The following is a 16,904-nucleotide window of genomic DNA, read 5'->3' as shown; positions in this document are numbered from 1 at the left end:
ACTCTAATTACGTCTTAGTGAGAGTAAAAGAGAAAGGCCCCCAGATTCGTAGTCTCGAAACAGAAAGTTTATTTTGTTCTATGGCAACCTCATACAAACGTCAAAACTGTCAAAACAGCGTGTTGCTTTTGTGCAGAACACGTGAAATAGGACATATTTATGTATTTCATCAGTTTTAATCCTTATTTACGCAGAGATAAATAAGCTAATGCTGAAAATATAAGCCATTCTTTATATTCATTTAATGTGCAATGGTGGTAGCTCCAGAAATGTCAAAGCCAATACTAAAAGTTTCAGGTAAATTTTTTGTTACACCTTTTATATAAAAAAAAAGTTTTAGAAGGGCAACAATAATTAAACTATGATGGTCTTGATATTTTAGTGTCCGACAATGAAACTTCAAGTGATGATGAAGCATCAGAAGGATCAAAGAATGAAGAAGGGATGGAAATTGAAGCATCAGGTGAAGAAAGTGGGAACTCTGCTTCAGGGGAAGACAACAGTGACAATGAAGATGCTGTAATGACCAACAAAGGCTGGGGTGATTCCATATCAAAGATTCTCAGCTCCACTAAACCCAAAAATAAGAAAACTTTGGTATTATCAAGGGCTAAGAAGTACTCTGCAACAGAAAAGGTTGAAAAGGAAGAAAAACCGGCATTTGAAGTGATTGGGGAAACTAAAGAAGAAAAGCCAGTGCTAAAGAAAGAAGATCAAGATAGTTCAGAACCAGCACCTAAAAAGAAAGTAAGTATGAATATAAATATAGTTTTATTCCGAGGGGTTGTAGGGTGAGGCATAATTATTCTTATTAGCCGGGTCCACACAAAGTAAGCATACGCGCGAGGCAATTTCCTTACGCACAAAAGTGCCAGTGTAGACAAGCCTCGGCCGAGGCGGCACATAGGTTTTCCTTGCCCAAGTGTATTTAAATGTAAACAAATGTATTCAAATCAAAAATTGATTTTTTTGTCAACATTATAACAATGTCCACAAAACACTATGTAGCAGAAATATTATAATGGTGTTTTCTTACAGAAAAACGAAAAGCCCTCAATAAGACTAAAACCCAACATATTAGAAAAGGATAGAGAGAGGTTATTAAACAAGATTGCAACAAAAGGTGTTGTGCAGCTGTTTAATGCAGTTAGAAACCAGCAGAAGACATTAGAGAAGGAAATGGACAGGAATGATCTATCTGAAGCTAAGAAGGAGAAAATCTTAAAGAAATTTGATAAAAGGGCATTCTTAGATACTCTCATGGGACAGACTAAATCAGTAGTTGTGGATCAGGAGACTAAAGCTCCAAAGAATGAAGTCAAATCTGAGGAAGAGAAACCTAGATGGAATGCATTAAGGTATGTCAAAGTAAATCTTTAGCAAACATTTTTTTAAATCTTTTTTAAGGTACTCCTGGACCATTTTACAATTTGATGTGATTGAGAAGCATCATAATTATGGTGACACCAAACTGTTTCCATATTAATATTACTTTTTTTTTCAGAGATGACTTCATGATGGGTGCCAAGATGAAAGACTGGGACAAAGAGTCAGTAGATGAATGATTTTATTACATTTATTGTATATACATTAATAAATAATGTTAAAAACAAAACATTTCTTATTGTATAATTGAATTACCTTTCTTTATAATTATGTACATTGCAATTTATTTTGATAAAATCTAATAGTAATTATAAAAAAAATGGAATTGTGTGTTAGCACTATCTGTATTATTTTATGTACATTGTGTAAGCATCATTGCCCACCACATGCTGTGTGATCTGTTTGGGCAAAGTAGAATATATCTTGACAGGGAGATTCCAGACCATAGTTTCAATGGCCACATTCAAGGGTGCATTCCAATCTTTATCTTCAGGATTGGGAAGTAGTTTTTCATTTGTGGTTACAAACTCGAAGTGGAGACGCCATTTTAGTGTAACTGTAAAATAAAAATTGATGACAAATAATTTTAAAATAAATTTTAATTTTTATCTAGCATACTTTAGGAAAGAGAAGCTTTCAATTAAAATGTCCACCTTGCACAAATGGGATGTTAATGTTACACTAGCAGTTTTGTGCGTGAGGAAATTGCCTCGCGCGTATGCTCGCTCCGTGGACCCGGCTAACGATGTTATGCTAAAAGCAGCCACCTGACAAACAGCAGCAGCCTCTGATTCAAAATAAATATAGGCACACAATAAGAATAATTATGGGTACACATATTGGATATTAGAAAGACTGGTGTGGTTTTATGTCTGTCTCAATCTAACGTTTAGTGTTTTGGATTGGAGTGCAAAGTCATTGTTGTTTTCTGTGGATTGTATTGATCTTGATACTGAATTTGAATGATGTTAAGCTTCAAAGAAAAGGTGTACTTGCCTTCATCTACCTCGAAAGCAGGAGTGATATGCAATGGAATGGGCAGTATTAACTCTGAATGGGTGAGACCTAAGGTAACTTCATGATATCTTGCCACGGTCATTGACCTGCTGCTGGTCTCTTTGTTATTATTAGCTTTAGCTGGTGACGTTTTTACTATTTCTTCAGGCTGTAGAGACACTGATACCTAGAAGAACACAAAAAAAACTGCATAACTCACACACTAAACACAATACTATGCCAGAGATAAATAAGGGTTGAATTAAAAAGGGGTCTTCCAGAACTACTATACATAATCATCATTGGCCACACCATCTTGATAGATGATTGTTGCAGCGACAGTTTATTAAGAAGAAGAAGAGGTCTGTGCGCCGTCAGAGATCAGATCAGATGTATACATAATAATAATACATTTAGTTCAGTTCAAAACAGTCAATAGAATTGTAATGGTTTCAAAACAAAAACAACTTGTCTCTCTTCACAAAGTTATGAGTTGTTATGGATTCTTGCTGAATAACTAGTGTTAACACAAAATTTATAGTAATTTACCTGCATACAAGTAACAGTTCCGACTGAGAAATCAAAAGTCCCAACAATATCTTCACCCAGTTTGTAGGCTGACTTGAACAGACAGAATCTTCCCACTTTACCTCTAGAGTTGGTTATCATGTATGAATTAGGACTTCTCCGCGCTGTGAGATTCTGTAGAACATAAATACATATTGAGCATTCATTTATTCACTTAAATACAATGTAAGTTTACAGTATGTCACTACACCAAAGCACTTACACTTAAGCATGACACTTGGTAGTCTGCTGTAGCTAAAGAATATCAAGTAAATACTAAATAAAATGATATTCTTACATTATTCTGGCTAGTAGACTGGCTAAATAGGTACCTTTTTGGGGTTAATAGTACTAGCATTTATTTCTGTATTACATATACAATACTTTTATGCAGATGTAATTTGTTTGGGAAGTTTATAAATATAAAATATACCTGCAACACTTGCAGAGCCATAGTCAGTGGGGTTTCCACCTTCCTCTCTTCAGAGAATGGGTTTGTCGGCTGCAGCTCCTCAGTTGTCTCATTCCCACACAACGCGGCAAGGTCCTGCATGTTCATTATAGGACTAATAGGCAGCACTCTGAAAGGTATCCGGACCATTTTGATGTGAGAGCCCACTTTTTGAGTGGCTATTGTGACTTTGTAGGAGTATTTCACTGACGTACCACGGTAAGATGGTGGTGCTTCAATTGGTAATGATTCTCTGTACCAAACTAGAATAAATATATTATAAGGCTTTAGTAACAAAACTTAAAATATTAAAACTAGACACATAGGTGACTAAAACCAACCGGTAATGCAGTTTCTTTAGGTCAGGATATGGGTTTTTTTGTTGTTGTTATCATGGGTGGAATAAATACTTTGTTTAAAAATTTTCAGATATGGGTGCTAGGCTGTTTAGCTAATTCATTAAATAATCCTAATCATTTTTTTCCAAGCTATTTACATGTCCCTAATAATAAAAAAATTCAATACTTTCAATAAAGAGTAATCAAAGTAAATCACACAATTATTTATTGGTCATTATGAACTCATCATAATTGTAGAACGGGCGCTCAATAAGCCAACTTCTTAGGTTAGGCGATGTTTAAAGCTGCTTACGCTTGGGGCCTCAGTTTTTGGTAGATGTGGAGCCCGTCACATGAATCGGTTTCGAGGACTTGGCAAGCTTGCGGCTGATAGCAACGAGCTTATGTGCATTTCGAGTATTGCGCCCATGTATCATGCCATTTGTTTTATACGTGTGAATATTTTCACGTACATAAACTGCTATCTGCATAAATTACAATAGCAGGTAACGTAAGAATGCCTAGCACTTTGAAAAGGTCTTTAGCCGGTGTATCAATTGGTACTCGTGCAAAATTGGTCTAATGGCACGTTTTTGCAGGCGAAAGACCCTTTCCCACTCAGCACAGCGACCCCAGAGTTCAGCTCCATATTGCAACAGAACAGGGAGCGGTGTCATAGAGCGGCCCGCTAAATTAAAGTGAATGTAGTGAGCTAGTGAGTCTTTTTTAGGTTCAATGAGAGGCCGTTTGTTTGAACCACAGAGCGAGCTGCGCTGCTGTTTTGTTTAATGCCTGACGGACGCCATCTATGGTTGAAGCTGTTACAATAGCGGCAATATCATCAGCATACATAAGGACGACACCCGTTTTTATAGCGTCAAGCAGGTCGTTTAGAAGCAGAGAGAAGAGAAGGTTCCCTCCCGCTCCCGTTGGATCCGATCTCGCCTTCCCCCCATCACCGAAAAGGACTGGCGATCTATTTTGCAGGAGGCTCTTAAATAGAGATAAGACCGTTCCCTGGATGCCATAATACTGCAGCTTGCCCTCGAGCACAGCATGGTCGGCGACATCAAACGCCTTTGAGAGATCGCAGCACAAGACGGCCACTTGCTTCTGATGCTCTCTGGAGGCCATGACGCGCCGAACCAGCTCGCGGGTCAGGGAAGTTGTGGATCGGCCCGCACGATACGCATACTGCCTATCTGATAAACTACCGGTGGAGATTAAAAAGCTAGTGAGACGAGTACTTAGGCCATTTTCAAAGACTTTCACTATCGCTGGTATGATTGCGACTGGTATATATGCATCTATATCACCTCTGCTACCCTTACCTTTAAAAATAGGGGCTACTTTGCTATTTTTAATAATTATGGGTAAGTGCCTTCATTTATACAGCGCTTAAAAAGCTCCGCCATAGCAAATGACAAAGGAATCGGCGCTAGTTTCAGTAGTAAATAAATAAATACCGCTGTAAAGGGGTGGAGAGCGAGTAGGTAATTCGAGGCAGGCCGAGCATTGCCCAGCGCGCGCAGGGCACCGGCGACGTCTGCGCGCGGCGCCCCGCACGCTGCTGCAGCGCTCAGAAACCTGCAATTCATCGTTTCGACTACCTGTTTCTTACTATCGAACCTTGACCCATCAACTTTGCGAATCACATCTGTAACATCTAATGTCGAACTGTTATACTTACTTTCTTTCTTTATTTCTTACACTCCACTCCACATCGCTTTAGCTGTTTGTACTAGATTTAATTCTATTATTATGGTGACTAGATTTGCAACTCTTAACTATCTTATCATATTGAACTTCCATGACAGATATAATATTATTCAGTAATTCATTATTTGGAAATCTGTTTCTAAAGTCTAAAATGTAAAAAAATAAGGATTTATATAGTTTTATTATTATAATAAGTGGGGTGGAAGTGAAAACTTGCATAAGACGCGAGTTGGCACTTATGGCTGTCATCAGCCACTGGGTAGAAAGGGCGTACACCTCTCGACACCCCTGAGCCGCTCACACCGGTGTTGCTCCTGGTCATCTTCACGACGGCATTTTCAGGGGCCCATCTAGTGGGCGGCGACTCACCGCCTGCCTCGATAACTAGTGGAAACATTGTTATGGCAGGTGTCCAGACGTCTTTGCAATAACCCAGTCTCATCTCCTCCCAAACTTCAATCCATAGACCGTTATACTGTTCATTTTACTACAATAGTCCCAATGCCTGCTGCGACCGGTTCATGGGTGTCTATTGTTGCGCCTGTGAACGGGTTCCAGCAGGCGTTCTACATGACATTAAAGCTCTCCAAGGGGCCTCTACGTGTTGGATCTATATCCCCACGCAAGCCTATCAAAAGACCGGGATTTATAGGCCCGTGAAATCCAAGGAGATACAATAATAATAGTTTTACTTCTGTGGTAATCCAAGAGGAGTCATGCTTTGTACTTGCTTTTCTTTTGCGCAAAGGAAAACAAATATCAATCTTGCTGACTATAATGTTTATAATGGAGATCGCAAGTTTTTTTTGCATCTCTAATTTTTATAAGTATCTCATTCCAATCTACACTATTTTTTGCTGTCGTAAAGTTAGCTTGATTGAATTCGGAGAAGGATCTAGCATATGTATTCGAGTTGTTAACAATACATTTATCCGGTAATCGAACTTCTCCTTTAATAGCGAGGTGGTCACTGAGGTTAGTGGTTACAGGCGTAACAGTGACTGAACCTATTGGCAAATTTTAATACAAATGGTCAAGGCAGGTTGACGTCGTGGGAGTGATACAAGCAGGAAAGTCCACTACATTCCTTAGCCCGTGAGAGTGAAGTATGTCTGTGCATTTTTTTTTAATCTGTACTAGCTTCGCCCAGACAATTTATATTGAAGTCTCCTACGATTATACAATGCAGGTCTAAATCATTTATCTTATTGAGCACCCGTTCAAAGGCAATTAGGAAGTCATTTACACAAATTAAATATGTTACTTACATGTTTTAGTTTCTCCAAGAGGAATAGTTAAGTCGCAGAATAATATCTTTGGCTTAGTATGAAATATCACATCACCAATGTCACAAGAAGTCACCTCCAAAGATGTAGTCTTCTCAACAGTAGGTGCTTTTTCAGCCGTGCTCCCAGATGTGGAATAGAAACAGTGGATCTGTGCGGAACCCCATGCTAAGTTCTCTAAAATATCACTGTAAAAGTCATGTCAGATTAGAAAAGTGAGACGTGATATCAATGGAAGATTGCCTTTATTATTTAAACTTACCTGTGGCTTTGAGAATTCCTGTGTTCTGGTTGGGTTGTATGACAAAATGTGATACAACACTCTAGGGCCTCACCAGCTAAGTAAACTGTGCCAGTTGTTAACTTAGCTGAAAGCTCAATCATTTTTGTTTAGTCAGCGATTTCCATGAATGATTATATCTTAAAACATTATTAAGTATGGCAGCCAATAAAAAGGATTCACGTTTTTCTACGTCTTAACATCGTAAATTCGATAATAATGAATTTGTATTCAAATACCGAAACACCGAAAAGGAGAGGAAGCAATTCAAGCAATTGACCAGGCTGACGCAACTAGGAACATAAAAAGTTTTGTATGGAGTTTGTTTCGCAAATCTTTGCCAACGAAGAAAAAGAAAACGTCAGTGCTATTTATTCTGTCAAATTTACATCAAGTCAACTGTCAGCTTAATTGTTTTATTTGTTGTGAAAGCTTCAAAGTTTTTTCGGGTATTTCGTGCAATTTCTTTTTTATTTAGTGAAAAAATCGAAAATAGTAAACCGTGATCAGCGTAAAGAGCGAGTTTGTTGCAATGCCATCGAGAAAACGGTTAGTACGGTCAAATTAACTCAAATTTCACTAAAGTCAGGAACTAATTCTAAGGACTAATAAAATCACTACGGATTGTTTTGTATGGGCTAAAAATCGAACTTTATACAATCGTTACTAAATTCACCCCCCCGGAAAGGGGTGAAATCGGCTGAAAATAATGTAATGGTTGTAACTAAGAAGAGAAAAAAGGTGTACTCGGTGCAATTTGGCGTACGTTTTACAACACTTATATCTAAATTCGCACGTGTTATTTATGTTAATTTAAGATACGGAACAGGTAAAAAAAAAACAACATACAAAAAAATCTATTTTGGCCATTGCGGGTCTGGGGAAAGTAATGTACTCGGTGCAAATTGAGTAAATAATTAGAAAAAATATCTAAATCCAATGTCAAATTCGCACCAGGGTGCGACACCCGGAAAGTAGTTTTTCATGTTTTACTGTCGTTGTACTTCGGGGGAAATTTTAATACTATTGGAAATTGATGCAATCATATTCATTTGATTTTGATTACATTCGTACCCCATAAAAAATTGGCATTTTTATACGGAACATGCAGTTTTGTAATCAAGTACCAAAAACGTAGAGCAATAAATACACAGAAGCGACAAGCGCGTGATTAGTGGCAAGAGAAGGAAGGCGCGTAGATGCACCGACGAAGCACGGCTCTTGAGGTACGAGTACTGGCATGTACCTACTGCAAAAATAGTATGTTTTTTTTTTCTTTTATACTACGTCGGTGGCAATCAAGCATACGGCCCGCCTGATGGTAAGCAGAGAGGAGTTACATGCGCGTTGCCGACCCTAACCCCCTCCCGCCCCTCGTTGAGCTCTGGCAACCTTACTCACCGGCAGGAACACAACACTATGAGTAGGGTCTAGTGTTATTTGGCTGCGATTTTCTGTAAGGTGGAGGTACTTCCCCAGTTGGGCTCTGCTCTAGATCTGGAATGACATCCGCTGTGCTGTGCCCTACCACACAGAGCGAGATGACATTCACAATGCCCATACCTCTCGTAAAAGGTTTCTGAGTATGCAGACAGACAGTCAACAAATTAAATACAGGTACGCTCAATGTTTGTTAAATTCGAAAAATCGCGTTTTTCCATATACTTACGAAAACGTTAGACTACTTAGTTCACTCAATGATTGTTTAAAACAATAGTTCCGTTTTAATGCCAGAAGAAAGATTTATGCTCGTTGCCCGTCAAAAGTGTCAAACAAACTGTCTCGGAACAATCGCTGCGCGTAGGGTTTGAGATCCGGATATCCGAAATATCCGGATATCCGTCAACTATAAGATCCGGATCTAGCGGGTCATAAGATCCGGATATTATGGATCCGTTAAATATGGTTATTGACCTATAACCGAAACAATTTTCTAATGAAATTTATGAATAATTTTGTCATTTAAATATAGTATTTTCATATATTTAAGCAATTCAAATACTAACAGCACATCAATTTTGATAGTACATCATGTCACGCAGTAACTTTATACAATGAACGCGAATGGTGCTTAATGCAAACATTAGATCATTGGATATCCTGATGACTTGAGGCTATAGGCTCAAAACAAAAGCGACCTGGAGGCCAAGGCTAGGATAGTAAAGTAGGAAGGAGAGAAAATTGGTCTGATAATCAACCACTAGAATATCTCCAAATGAATAGGGCTAAGATGGTCGGCTCTTTATCATTTGTCATGAAGGGCATAGTGACAAGTGATAAAAATAGAACCATGCTGCCACCGCGGATCGAAAAGAAAAGACCTACCTAAAGTAATCGGGAAGAGGAGATAGATGTTCGAATCCAAAATGCCCTAAGATGCTCAGCAGCGCTTCACCGAGTTCTAGTATCCAAGCTGATCAGTAGACTGTCCATGATTCAAGTCTATAAGACAATAATTAGATTTTGATGAATGGCATCGGTAAGTATTACACTTGGACTCTGAATCAGAAAAAAAAGAACAAGTTCTTAGTTAAGAAGACGAAATTCTGGCGGAATATTCTGGGACCTATCAGAGATGAAGATAGAGAAGATGAAAGCGTAGGAAAAATAGGGAGCTAGAGTAGCTAGTTGCGGCACCCAATATAATTAGCGAGATTATAGCCGCACGACTTCGCAGACTTGGTCACTTGGAGTGGACGGGAGAGAATCGGGCTGTGAGAAGATAGGAGCGATGTAGCCCTAAAACGCCCTCGGAGTATCCAACTAGCGTGGAGTGGTGCAGAATAGAGCAGAGTGACGTTGTACTTGTGTCAAAGGCCAAGATTCTTTTTGGGTCACTAATCCAGTGAAGTAAGTAAGTATTGCTTTCATAGTTAGTATTTCATGACGAATGAACACGAGGTGAGGCATTGGATGTATTTCCAACTATGCACCAGCTAATCCAGATATAAACCCTCCTTATTAAGTACGGTTTTAGAGATAACATTATGTTAGCTATTATAATAATCAAGTAATCATTTAAAATTGGTTGGGATAATATCATTGTATTGAAATATAGTTAAAAACGTTATTTCTGTGTTATCTAAATCCGTTTATTCGGATATTTATTTTGGTGGATATTCGAATAATTAGAATATCACAATATTCTAATTGCAAACCCTACATATAGTAGTGACACCCAGTAGTGACACAAATAGGTAATGTAAATACTGCGAGGAGGATCTTGTTTAGGAAATAATCGGACAGACAGACGGACATGACCAATCTATAAGGGTTCCGTTTTTTGCCATTTGGCTACGGAACCCTAAAAACAGAGCGATCGAGTATATTCCTTCAACAGGATGCTCTCTTACAGCATATAAAAAGGGCTTAACAGACCCACATTGGGACCAATTTATCTGAATAGCGACCCACAAATGCTAGATTCTTGCAACTAGGCTTGGCGAAAGAAAAATGATGGACCAGCGTACTCCTCTTTGTAGAAAACCCTTCCTAATGCTAGTCTCAGCTGCAAGGAGCTATTGTCTTGCAAGTGCAAAGAACGCTGTACAGGGTGTGGGTGAGTAAAACACGGATTTAAATACACTATGCTTTGCGCATGCGAAAGTGCATGCTCTGGGACAAAATAACACGTAAAAAAAAATTGTTTAATTAGTGTGTAACTTTAATTAGCTACATCCGGAGTAAATTACAATAAAATGATCTCAGTATTCTTAATTTTGATAATAATACTTTTATCGAAAATATTACTTTACTATAAATATCGTTCAGCAAGTTACCTTTACTTAAACATCATTTGCCTTGCAAATTGTATTGAAACAGCCATCCGACTCTTGGTGGTGTCATCCGGTATGGAACAAAAATAGTGTAATTTGCTTGTTTATAAACCGATTTTCAAAATTTTAATGGAATTTAATAGCTTACTAATGTAGCATTCATATCTTGATACAATGTTTTCCTGTAAAGTTACTAGTAAAGTTGATGAAAACAAAAAACGGATTTTTTTTCGCGAAAATTTAAATAAAACTTAAAATTTCTCGCAAACTATGGTACTTACAAGGTCAAATGTATAAACGATATTGTAGCGCATTTAATTTTGCTTTTTATGACACCCCACACAAGCTTACATGTGATATACTTTCTGTGGTACTTATACGCAATATTCTGAACACGGCACCGGCCATTTTGATGACGTCATAACTGGTGATTTAACCACGTTAGAAACTGTCTCCCGATGGTTTTTTTGTCAAAATAACATGCTTAACAACATACTAAAATATGGTGCTGGTTTCATCAAAGGCACCTTTTGGGCCCTATATGACCCTAAGGGAAGCGCCTTCATACCTACTCGTATAACATTTTTTTATACAATCAAACACATTTGAATAAGTAGTCGATAAAGCGGTCAAACACCGATAGATTATTAATATGTTGTAACATGACATCACTATTTTTGATCTCACATAGACAATTTACGCACAAACTTGCATTTCATTTTTGGTCGCACTTTTGAAGTTTGACAGTCGTTCTTGATATCCTATTTCTATGTATCCGGATCCGAAAAATTGCCGGATATTGCAAACCCTACCTGCTCGCTGCGCTATCTCCCCGCCCCGCGCGCCCCGCGCCGTGTGCGGCAACCACCTTCGCTCGCAGTTCGTTGCGATTAATTCTATTTACTTTTTGACAAACTTCCGGTAAAAAAAATCTATTTTTTATTTAGTGCAAATGTAGTGTCTTTAGATAAGTACCGTTTTTAAAATTTTCACGTCTCTCTTAATTTCCCCCGAAGCACAATGTACAAAATAATTAAAAATACATGTTCCATAATTTGCCCAGGCGTGCAAAGTTAACTGAATGTTTATAATGCTTTAAAAAGCTTAACTTGAGATTGCACCAACCGACTGACTTATCCTCGAGCCACAATCGAAAAAAAAAATTTTTTTAGGGTATCATACATTGCACATCTTTTTAATTAATATATACTATGCACCAAGGTGTTCTCTATACACTACTTAGCTTGAACCCAATAGCTTTTAATTTACTCCAAAATTACGGCACTTTATAGTTTATACCTAAAATTTAACGGTCTTCCGTACATAATAGAAACGGTGCAACTCGGGGGAAATAATCTAGTTGCGCCATCTAACGAATCCAAAAAAAGCACGACTACACGACTTACTTCCATACTTTTCGTTAACTTGACTATACTAGGTTTACTAAGTGTGAAATATGTGGCAAGCGAGCCACTCGAGAAAATCACGAAAAAAGGGATTTTATGGCGAAATTTCCCTTGGATAAAGACTAAGCTAGATACTTTTGACCTTAAATATTTTGGTGCAGCAGGCTTTAAACACATTGAAAATTAGATATTTTATATTCTTTTTAGTTGTAGAACTAGGGATGTACTAAAACTATCGATAACTGTATGTTTATTTGTATATCAGTGTAAATAATCAAATAAAATATGTGAAATTTCCTGTGAACTTGCAAAGTGCTACTTTGATTCTTCCTAGTGGGGAAGAAAAAGCCCCTTTCCAACAAGGTGTTGTAAGAAAAATCGGGTCCACATTAAGCCCAACCACGTATTAGTCCAGTCATAGAACTATCTATGAAATTCCTGAAGGTAGAATTCTCAGAGATAGATCAAAACTAAACCCTCCAGTTCGATATGATGACTTTATCATGTCAGCTATAGCTGAAGATTCAGATGAGCCTAAAACTTATAAAGAAGCCATGAAGAGTCCTCAGAAAGCTGAGTGGATAAAAGCTATGGAAAGCGAGGTGAAATCCTTAAATTTAAACAAGACTTGGATTTTGGTAGACCAACCTAAAGATAGAAAACTAATATCTTGTAAATGGGTCTTTAAAAAGAAAACCAATGCAGATGGAAGTCTTGACAAATATAAAGCCCGACTCGTAGCGAGAGGCTATACACAAGAAAAAGGTTTAGACTACGACGAAACGTTCAGTCCTGTTGCTAGGATAGCGACTATACGCTCAATTCTTAGCATTGCAGCAAATGAAAAATTGTCTCTTACACAATTCGATGTAGCCACTGCTTTCCTTAATGGCTCTTTAAACGAAGATATCTACATGCACCAGCCAGAAGGTTATAATGATAGCACAAATCGTGTTTGTAAATTAAAGAAAATTTTATACGGTCTCAAACAAGCACCAAGATGCTGGAACAAATGCATTGTTGATTTCTTGAAATTAATTGGATTTAAGCAATGTGACATGGACCCATATTTGTTTATTCGAAACAGAAACGGAAACAAAATAATAATGGGACTATATGTTAACGATGGCTTGATTGCCTCTACTGATCAGAAGGAATCTGAAAAGTTTCTAAATGAACTGAAGAGAAAGTTCAAGATAACAACAAAACCAACCTCTTATTTTCTTGGATTAGAGATTACAAATGAAAAGGATGGTTCCATAAAGGTTTCTCAGAAACATTATGTAAACAAGCTTTTAGAAAAGTTTGGCATGAGTGATTGCAAAGCTGTCAGCACTTCAATCATAAAGGAAGTCCAATCAGATACGGAAAAAGACAATGATGTCAGATTCCCTTATCGTGAAGCTGTCGGTGCACTGGCATACCTAATGACAGGAACCAGACCAGACATATCCTGTGCCATAAGTGTTGTTTCGAGAACATTAACGAATCCATCTCATGAAGATGTTCTGAAAGTAAAACGCATTTTACGTTACCTCAAAGGAACTATGGATTCAGTTATTGTGTATAAGCTAATAAACTCCATAGACTTATTTATAAATGCAGGTCACATGATTTCTTTATTCTTTTCTTAATGTCACTCTTGTCATGTCTATATGTAAATAAACATTGAATAATTCGATCCACATTAATATGGTAGCAGAGCGTGGTTTAACTTTGGGAGGTTTGCCATCTGAAATCCATTTACGACAGTGTTTGACATTATGCCCAAGAATAAAGAAATCATGTGGCCTGCATTTATAAATAAGTCTATGGAGTTTATCAAAACCTCTAACATGTCGTACATTTTGGTAATGATTTGCGAAACAAACTCATTCCACTCGCTAGTATGGGAGTCCCGTCTCTTAATGGCTCCTCTACATGATGGCCCAGCGTAGGCCAGTCCTAGGGACGCATTTATGCGTTAGAGGGAGCAAGTGATATTGCTATCTCATTTCACCGCATAGCTGCGTCCCTTGGACTGGCCTACGCTGGGCCATCGTGTAGAGGAGCCCTAAAACGTAGTGATTATATGCTCTTTGGGTATTGTAGGATTCTTTGGCGGGAATTTAAAAAAAGTACACGAAAATTTTTCGCTCAACTTTTAAAATTCTTATTTATTAGTGTAAACTAATATAATTTGTATATATATTATGTTAAAAACTGTAAATAATTATAGTTAGTGTTTAAACAATGCCAGGTAACGAGGGGGGCGGGGAAAACCCGCCCACCCTTAAGCGCTCCAAAAACGACATCCAAGGCAACACGGACGATGGCGGCGGGGGTGAGCAATTGAACAATGGATACTTACCGTATTTTAAACCGGACTATAAAAGACTATACCCTGAGAATTCAGGAAAAGTAGAATTTAAAGTGTTTGTTGAGCAAGTGGACCCAAAAGGCAAATTGGGAAACAAAAGCCCAATTTTCCTAAATCACATATTTACTACGGACATAAAAGGTGTAACGGCCATACAGCGTGTAAACGCTAACAAAATTGCAGTCGTTTTCAAGCAGTATAATACGGCTAATAACTTTTTAAACAACACTGCATTTTTGACAAAATATAACATGAAGGCGTACATACCGGCGACTCAAATCGAGAAAACTGGGATAATCAGATTTGTGCCAGCCAATATTTCAAACAAGGATTTATACACAAAGTTAAGCTCTATTTATGAGATCATAGCGGTACGACGCTTTACCAAAAAAGTTGGACAGGAACGTGTTCCTTTACAGACGGTGAGCATTACGTTCTTGTCGCATGTGCTACCGGACAATGTACAGTACGACTTATTCTCGTATAGAGTCTTCGAATATGTACCCCCCCTACTGCAATGTTTTAAATTTAACCATGCAGCTAAAGTATGTAACGGCAAACAGCGTTGCTCCATATGCTCGGGTGAACACTTTTATAAGGAGTGTGATAAGCCTAATGATTTATGTTGTGCCAATTGTAGTGGACCACATTTGGCAATTTCGAAACAATGTCCTATAAAACTTAAGAAAATAACAGAAAAGAAGACAAATATCACGTACGCCTCTAAAGCTGAAACTCGAAAAGTCGAGTTTCCGACATTACTTGACCAAACTGTAAGGCTTCCAGAAAAAGCAAGTAAATCTAAATCTCAACCGCAAAAAAATGTTCCTTCTACAGCTACACCAGCAGAGACACCGAAATTTGACATTAAAAAAGAATTACTACAGAATGCAGACTTAATGAATGCACTGGTTAGCACTCTCATAGAATTAGCAAACAAGACTGATTCTAATCCAATCACTAGCAGTTCTATTAAATATATGCTTATTAAAAATATTAAATAATGGATTCTACACTTATTCGTATTGCCCAATTCAATATTCAATCAGTTACAAATAAAAAACCTTTGCTAATTAATTTTTTAAAAGTTCATAATATTGATGTTTGTCTTCTTAATGAAACCTGGTTAAAACCAACTACTGCTTTTAGGATACCTAGTTATAATATTTTCTGTAAATATGCTAACAATGGACATGGCGGAGTTGCTATACTCGTCAAAAATATATACAAACATACTTTTATACAGACTGAGTTTTATGAAAGTATCCAAAATGTAGCTATCTCAATTGTGACTAACCGAGGGCCTTTATCAGTTTTATGTGTGTATTGTCCTCCAAACCGTCCACACATTAGACTAAATAGACTTAAAAATATAATTGAGAAATTACCAACACCTATAATAATATCAGGAGACTTTAATGCGCATCATACAGCATTTGGTTGCGCTACTAATCAATCCAGGGGTAACACCTTGTTTGATATTATAAGTGACTTAGACTTATGTATCTTAAATGACGGAAATCCAACTACAGTTACTTACCCGAATCGAAAGCCTTCAGCGATCGATGTTAGCCTCTGTAGTGCAAGTATTGCCCCTCTGTGCGAGTGGCAAGTCCATGATGACCCTATGGGCAGCTATCACTACCCTACTATAGTGAGTATATTGACCTCTCTTGAAAAATATCAAATAAGTGATCCAGTAGATAAATTTATAAATACTAAAGCTGACTGGAATAAATATAAAGAGCTTTCAGAAGAGATATTCTCGGATTTTCCTTTAAATGATAACGATCCTATACAATCATATGATAAATTTAGTGCTGAACTCAACCTATTAAAAATACAATGTATCCCAAAACTTACTAAAAATACAAACTTCGTTAGCAGACCTCCGGTTCCTTGGTGGAATAAAAAATGTGAAGATAGTGTCATTAAAGCCTATGAGGCATTAAAATATTACAGGGCCAATCCATCTTTAGAAAATTATATTACGTACAAGAAATTTGTTGCTCTTAAAAAACGAACAATAGCAGAGGAAAGAACTAGTAGTTGGCGTAGTTTTTGTGCTTCTTTAAATCGATGTACACCTATTGGGTTAATATGGAACAATATTAAACGTTTTAAAGGATTAATAAGTAAGCAAATAATTAAAAATGATGAATTTATAGAACCATTCATAACTAAACTAGCCCAAGGATGTATTAACGATTCTAGCTCTATTGAAAGTTTATTTGAAAATAACAATGATAATAACGAGTCTAAGCACCTTATTGAACCTTTTACTTGGGAGGAATTCAAAGTAAGTCTGCAATCTAGGAAAAATACTACCCCAGGATTAGA

General features: G+C 37.4%; 2 protein-coding genes across 2 annotated transcripts; one reads left to right on the top strand and one right to left on the bottom strand.

Annotated features, from left to right (window-relative positions):
* Window positions 1–96: 96 nt before the first annotated feature.
* Window positions 97–1,617, top strand: LOC133528386 (RRP15-like protein). Its single transcript, XM_061865761.1, has 4 exons — window positions 97–297; window positions 383–747; window positions 1,039–1,358; window positions 1,505–1,617. Exons 1-4 carry the CDS (start codon window positions 252–254, stop codon window positions 1,563–1,565), a joined length of 792 nt encoding a protein of 263 aa, XP_061721745.1. The 5' UTR covers window positions 97–251; the 3' UTR covers window positions 1,566–1,617.
* LOC133528384 (RAB6A-GEF complex partner protein 2) lies at window positions 1,544–7,441 on the bottom strand. Its single transcript, XM_061865759.1, has 6 exons — window positions 7,006–7,441; window positions 6,726–6,931; window positions 3,383–3,663; window positions 2,932–3,084; window positions 2,383–2,569; window positions 1,544–1,942 (listed from the first exon to the last, which is right to left on the bottom strand). The coding sequence occupies exons 1-6, from the start codon at window positions 7,125–7,127 to the stop codon at window positions 1,734–1,736; spliced, it is 1,158 nt and encodes a 385-aa protein (XP_061721743.1). The 5' UTR covers window positions 7,128–7,441; the 3' UTR covers window positions 1,544–1,733.
* Between the last annotated feature and the right edge of the window lie 9,463 nt (window positions 7,442–16,904).

This window comes from Cydia pomonella, chromosome 19 (assembly GCF_033807575.1).
Source record: "Cydia pomonella isolate Wapato2018A chromosome 19, ilCydPomo1, whole genome shotgun sequence".
NCBI lineage: Eukaryota > Metazoa > Arthropoda > Insecta > Lepidoptera > Tortricidae > Cydia > Cydia pomonella.
The sequence above is the reverse complement of the archived record's forward strand: the minus strand, read 5'-3'. Positions and strand labels throughout refer to the sequence as shown.

Coding starts and splice junctions, on each gene's coding strand:
- LOC133528386 (XM_061865761.1), top strand. CDS start 252: ATGGTGGTAGCTCCAGAAATGTCAAAGCCAATACTAAAAGTTTCAG. Junction 298..382: donor GCCAATACTAAAAGTTTCAG/GTAAATTTTTTG, acceptor TTGATATTTTAG/TGTCCGACAATGAAACTTCA. Junction 748..1,038: donor AACCAGCACCTAAAAAGAAA/GTAAGTATGAAT, acceptor GTTTTCTTACAG/AAAAACGAAAAGCCCTCAAT.
- LOC133528384 (XM_061865759.1), bottom strand. CDS start 7,127: ATGATTGAGCTTTCAGCTAAGTTAACAACTGGCACAGTTTACTTAGCT. Junction 6,932..7,005: donor AGGAATTCTCAAAGCCACAG/GTAAGTTTAAAT, acceptor TGACTTTTACAG/TGATATTTTAGAGAACTTAG. Junction 3,664..6,725: donor TCTTGGAGAAACTAAAACAT/GTAAGTAACATA, acceptor TATTTATTCTAG/TTTGGTACAGAGAATCATTA.